Below are 6,707 nucleotides of genomic sequence, written 5' to 3'. Positions count from 1 at the left end.
TACTTAACCGAAAAAGCAAAGGCAAAGGCGAGTAGAACTCGTACTTCAACTGCTTGACGGATGTATCCAATATGATGGTAATTGAAAATGAAATTTAAATTGTTAAAAAAAATAACATGGTGGACGAAATATAAATGTTTTTTCGATATTTAAAATTTATCCTTATTTTCATCTCTTTATCTGACTTTTATCAATAAAAAATAAAATTAAATACTGGTTGTGACTGCCATATCCACATACTCACCATCGTAAAATTTCTATTATAACCAAACATGAATCGGTATTTTCCTATCAAACACGTTTTAATGTATTTTTTCTCTTAAAATTCTCAAATTAAACCACCAGAGACACTTATAAAAATATAAATCTCTACTCGGGAAAACATTTTATAAAATTTGCTCTCTTAAATTCATTCAACTGACCTTACTTAATAAAATAATACTTGATTGTTTGTTTTGTAAGACCATCTCCAACCCTTGGGCTAAAAGTCAAATTTTTTAACCCGGAAAATTTGGTTTTTAGCCCAGAAACATATTTTCTGCTCCAACCTTTCTGCTCTAAAATTTTAGCCCTGAATTATTAAAGAATGAACTTAGGCTAATTTTTTTCTTAAATCAATTTTTAAAAAATAAAAAAAATATGTAGATTATTGTAAATTAATTTTATGAACATTTTAATCTAAAAAAATTTAAATTCCGATAAACATTTGGCATTTAGCCCGGGGGGAAAACTGGGGGTATTGGCCCAGAAATAATATTTGACATTTAGCCTAAAATTTTAACATGAGTTGGAGAGTGTTTGGGGGGGGTAATTTGGGAAGTAATTTGACTTTTAGCCCAAGTTTGGAGATGGTAAGTTTACCGAACGGTCCGAAATTGTCGGGTGGTATTTGTGCAATTTTTCAAGAAAAACACAAGAAGGAAAAAGGAAAAATAAAATAAAATAGCCACATAAAAGGACGAAAATATCCTTCAGGCTCGTGTAATCGCCGCAGGGTTTTCACAGCCACACTAAAGAAAGAAGGGTTTCAGGGTTTTACTTTAGCCGAAGAGCGGAGGAGGAGGAGGAGGTCTTGCCGAAGCTCTCTCTCACTCCGGAACCATGGGTACCACTCAAACCCTCTCTCTCTCTCTCTCTCTCTCTCTCTCTCTCTCTCTGTATGTGTGTCACCGGTTTTGTACATGTGATAATATGCAGGTATCTCACGTGACTCGATGCACAAGCGCCGTGCTACTGGAGGCAAGAAGAAGGCATGGAGGAAGAAGAGAAAGTAATGCTTTCTACCTTCAACCCCATTTCTCTCTCTGCTTTACTCGTTGATTGCTTGTTAGTTTTCCTTCATTTTCTATTATTTGCCCTTTGGAATATTTTGTTTTATCGATTTGTTATGTTGTAATTAGGCAAAAGATCTGTTATTAATCGTAAATTATTTATGGGTTTTTCGTTGTGTTCTCCAATTTTTTGTGGGTATGTTGGTGCCTGCTTTGTTTGGATTGCTAGGCTAAAGACTGGGTTCTATGTGGTAATTATGATTAGTGCTTGTCTTAAAGAATGTGATGTGTATCTTAACTTCTACAAATGCAACTGAAGTCTCGCTTGTGTTTTTTATTTGAATTTCTATAGGCTGAAACACCGAGTTTCATCTGTTTTGATTTTTTGGGTTGGTATGCTTTTTTGAGGTATAAAATTTTGCTACATGGCTCTGTCTATTTCATGGTATCTAGGTTTTACAATTTTGGCGCATAAAACTGAAAAGAATCTTAATTTCAATATGTCGTTTCTGCTGTTAATGAATTTTGGAGTTTGTTAGTCCTGTTAAACATTCTCATTTGTTTGCTTAGTCGAAGCAGTGATATCGCTAGAAAGAATGTGAAATGAACCGTCACAGGTTTTCCTTTGGGCTTCCCAGGAAGAGAATAGAATAGGATTGAATTAGCGTAGATCTTGAATCCCATTGGTACTGTGCATGTGGCATTGCCTAGAATGGGGAATTTAGAGGGAATTTAACCATCTAGGATTTTTGGGGAATAAAATTGTTGATTTTGCTTGCAAGATAGACAATTGTAAGGTTATGAATTTTTAATTGTTTCTCATTCTTTGGACTTAACCAGGTATGAGCTCGGCCGTCAGCCTGCAAATACTAAGCTCTCCAGCAACAAGACTGTAAGGAGAATCCGTGTGCGAGGAGGCAATGTCAAATGGAGAGCTCTCAGGTTGGATACTGGGAACTTCTCGTGGGGCAGCGAAGCCGTTACTCGCAAAACCCGTCTCCTGGATGTTGTATACAATGCCTCAAACAATGAGCTTGTTAGAACACAAACTCTGGTGAAAAGCGCCATTGTCCAGGTGGATGCAGCTCCATTTAAGCAATGGTACCTCCAGCATTATGGAGTTGAAATTGGCAGAAGGAAGAAGTCTGCTGTTGCTAAGAAGGATACCCCAGAGGTAAGCTTTTTGTGAATTAAGACACCTTTTGTTTGCTACATTGGGCGGGATAATTTATTGACCCTCTACTTACTTACATATCATCATTGTCAATGTGAACAACTTGGCTTGAAAATTAGTATTCACTTCTGAATGGTTGCACTGACTTGTAACTGCACATGGTTGTTGAATTGCATTGTGAGGTTAGTGAGGTTAGCGTTGAGAGAAGTATTGAGAAGTGATGTCAAATCTCACTGTCCTATTTGGTTATAATAGAAACACGAATGATGTAGGTATGTATTGTTAGGGCCCATCTGTTTTTTTCAGTAACTTTTAGGCGACGGTGTGTATGTGCATGATTTGTGAAATAAGGATAAATGGTTTCTTATAGGCTTTCATGTTATCACCCGTCCTTTTCAGTTCTCACTTTGTATTTGTTAGTGGATGGTAATTTCATTTCATTATCACACTAACGAGTTCTATCTTTATATGTACAAGCAGGAAGGAGAAGGAACTACAGAGGAAGCAAAGAAGAGTAATCATGTTGCCAGGAAACTTGAGAAACGTCAGCAAGGTCGCACTCTAGACCCCCATATTGAAGAGCAGTTTGGAGGTGGGAGATTGCTGGCTTGCATATCTTCCCGTCCAGGCCAATGTGGCAGATGTGATGGGTGGGTCTAATAACTCGTGTTACTATTCTCTTGAGTTGTATTCCTTTGTTTGCATCATCTTATTTTGTCTTGCATACTTTTCGTCAGGTACATCTTGGAGGGTAAGGAACTTGAGTTTTACATGAAGAAGCTCCAGAGGAAGAAGGGAAAGGGTGCTGGCGCTGCTGCATAAACAGTTTGTCGACGAGATTCTTTCTTTTTTGGCTTTCGATGAGATCCGTTTTAGCTGGAACCTTTTTCATTTGTCTAGGACATATGCTGGTTGCCTGTGTGCTAATGCAAATCTTTCGAGTTTTGCTTGGCATATCCGGTATTTCAAGATTTTGACAATTGTTTTTTGACCAATCACTAGTCATTTGATATCTTTGTGGTGCGAGTCGAAGTAAACTGGTGTAGTGAATGTTGAGTTTGGTGGATTTGGATACAATTCAATCTGGAGTTTTATGAACTCTAAATCTTGGTGTTTGTGGGCTGTTTGATCTAAGAAAGAAGTTTCTGCAATGCGTCCAGTTTCTTTAGACGATGCCATTCTGGTAAAAGACCTACCATGTGAATCTTTTACGTGAATTAATTCGTTGTTTCAATGATGGTTCAAACAAGCAGGCCACAATTTTCTCACCATGGTGGAGTGATTACTTTTTAACTAACTGAGTTACAAGGCGTATATGTTTTTTTCCTTCTTTCAATAAAACAATATTGGAGGGTTCATGACTAAATCATACAATGAGTTACTTATAATTAAATAGGCCGCGGTTTTAAGGTTCGACACCCTAAAACCGATTTAATCTCACTTTATCTTTTTAAACTGAATCTGCCTCACTTTTGTGTCCATGTTGGCAAAGATTTAACAATTTTAGAGGTTTAGGACGGTTTGAAAATTTCTCACCTCACCAAACAAAGGCTCATTACTATTAGCATGACATGAAATGTCTCAACAGCCCTTTCATTCGTCGTTCATAACGAAAATGGGGTGAAATGACTCGATTTTGGTTTCATTCGTCGTTCATAACGAAAATGGGGTGAAATGACTCGATTTTGGTTGTTTTGGAGGCAAAGTAAGACAAATTCAGATTAAAAAATATAAATTAAGACGAAAAAATAATTTTAGAGGGCTAATTAATCAAATATCAAATTTGAAATCGAACTTGAGACTTCTCGCGGACAAACAAAGACAGAATAGTACCATAAGAGCCAAATAGTAAGAGACAATTTTGAGGCAAATCTCTCGCCAATATTGGTATTATCGTCAGTATTCGGGTGGTGACTTGTTCTTTCTTGGATTGATCAGGTTGATTTGAGATTGTTGTGCTTTAAAAAAAAAAACTGTTTATTAAAAAATTTGGTAAAACAATTTATTATTATTATTATTTTTTAAACTGATGTTAGTGACAATATAAAAGTATAGAAAAGTAGAAGCAAGTCTACGTACTTGTTTGGTACTGAGGTGCTTTTATAAAAAGTGGGTATAAAAAAAAGCTGAGCTCAAAAATGTGTTTGGTAAACACTAAAAAACAGCTTATTTTCACAGTTTTGGGTGAAAAAAGCTGAAAACGTGAAGCATAAAAAATGAGCTTAATCTCACAGCACAACAGAAATAATTTTTTTTCAAAGTACAACAATACCAAACCAGCCCGTTGCTTAAAAAAAGTGTTTTTTTCAATGGCCATTTAATGAAATTTTCAAATAGCTTGTGTAATTTTTGATCTTTGTCCTTACATTATTCCCTTTGGTAATTTTTTTTAATACATCAATATTTTTATACTAAGACCAACTCCAATGGTTGGGTTAAAAGCCAAATTTTTTAGCCCAGAAATAGCTTTTCTGCTTCAACCCTTCTGGCCTAACATTTTAGCCCATGATTATTAAATAATGAACTTAGACTATTTTTTTTCTTAAATTAAATTAAAAAAAAATAAATATGTATACTATCGTAAATTAATTTTATGAACATTTTAATCTAAAAATATTTAAATTATGATAAATATTGAAAAATTACGAAATTTTTCACACAGTAAGCCTTCAACTTTCACCAATCTTTCAACCATAACCTAACTTTCAATTCACCAACCATTCAACACCAAACTTTCAACTTCCACTGATCATAAACACCACAACCATCCTGCCTGCTGCCATTGCAGTTTTCTTGAAACTTTGCAATGATTTTATCCCACAAAACCTTCTTATTTTGATTTGTGCCAACTGCACCATCTTCCCTAACAGAAACTCATGCCAAGCATAAAACAACATCTTCCTCACAAGTCCAATTACAACCTCTAATATGCTCTCTTGCCATGTTGAACAATTTGGAAATGGAAAGAAATGGTAGAAAGATCAATTGGAAGAATTGTAGGAGAAAATTGAGTTTTGTGTGGATGTTTGAGCAAATACATAGGTATTTATAGAGTTTTTGGGTGAATTCTAGTTAAATATATATTTTTTAAATTATTTTAGCCATTGGATTTAAATTTGGGCAGTTAGATCTATTTTTTTTACCATTAGATTTGATTATATTCGATCTCAGCCGTTGGATTCAATGTATTTTAAAATAACATATTCTAAAAAAATTAAATTTGAACCTGGACCGTTGGATCAACCAACAGTCCTTAAAGCCCAGCCCTTGGATTAAAATTATAGCCATTGGGATGATGATGTTGGCCGACACAAAGCTGACAGCGGGGCCCACCCCTGTCGGGAAAGCCTTGCAAGCCCACCGCGTGTTTGGAGCGTGGGTCGGCCGAGACTGGCCCAAGTGCCAGCGAGTCCACTTGAATGGGGGGAGAATTTTGGGGGGGTATTTGGCCCAGCTTTGGCATTTGGCTTTTAACCCAATGTTTTAGCATAGGTTGGGTGGTGTTTGGGGGGAATACATGGGGAAATTTGGCTTTTAACCCACCATTGGAGTTGGTCTAAGGGGAAGGAAAGTTCGGTTAAGTCACATAGGCAGCCTAACATATTCACATCAACATTATATAAAAGTTCACCAAATACTCAGACATTCTTTAACAAAAAAAAGTTTACCAAACATTCAACAACTTTATTTTACCATTGTTTATTCTCACAGCACATAAACAAATTTTGTTTTGTAAAGTAGAACAATACTAAAGACGAATTTGAATCACATTATTACTAGCTAATCACTTAATGTAAATAATATTGTATGTTCCAAGAAAAAAAAAAAGAAAAATTTTATTTGAACCCATATAACCTCTTTTACACCAAACTTAAATTTTAAATGTGAAGTGTCTTTTTTTATCCTATTGCATAATTACCATAAAGTACAAGATAAAATTAACAATAAAACTAATATGTATTAATAAACCCACTCCAAATAATCAAACCATTACTATCATGCAATCTTTCTCTTGCGCTCCATTCTTGCTAAAATCCTAAGATGCTCTAATAAAGAATAAGCTCTTTTTGACAAATGGATATTGATTTTGAAGTTTTCGATCCTCCAACTAAAATATGAACTGATTTATGAGTTTTTATTTTATGAACTCAAAGAAAAAATTCGATGTGCCATTGTTGGCCTATCTCAGGATATGATTTTCCTACAGCTATGTAAGTCTTAAGCAGATGGACTCCCATTCCTCAAACAATTATTTCAATCCC

At 35.3% G+C, this 6,707-nt stretch overlaps 1 protein-coding gene across 1 annotated transcript; it reads left to right on the top strand.

Moving 5' to 3' along the window:
• The first annotated feature begins 939 nt into the window (after positions 1 to 939).
• LOC126619961 (40S ribosomal protein S8) lies at positions 940 to 3,596 on the top strand. The gene is made up of 5 exons (XM_050288402.1): positions 940 to 1,105; positions 1,198 to 1,270; positions 2,112 to 2,445; positions 2,926 to 3,095; positions 3,183 to 3,596. The coding sequence occupies exons 1-5, from the start codon at positions 1,102 to 1,104 to the stop codon at positions 3,265 to 3,267; spliced, it is 666 nt and encodes a 221-aa protein (XP_050144359.1). The 5' UTR covers positions 940 to 1,101; the 3' UTR covers positions 3,268 to 3,596.
• Positions 3,597 to 6,707: the final 3,111 nt, after the last annotated feature.

The sequence above is a fragment of the Malus sylvestris genome, chromosome 4, assembly GCF_916048215.2.
Source record: "Malus sylvestris chromosome 4, drMalSylv7.2, whole genome shotgun sequence".
NCBI classification, from domain to species: Eukaryota; Viridiplantae; Streptophyta; class Magnoliopsida; order Rosales; family Rosaceae; genus Malus; species Malus sylvestris.
The sequence above is the reverse complement of the archived record's forward strand: the minus strand, read 5'-3'. Positions and strand labels throughout refer to the sequence as shown.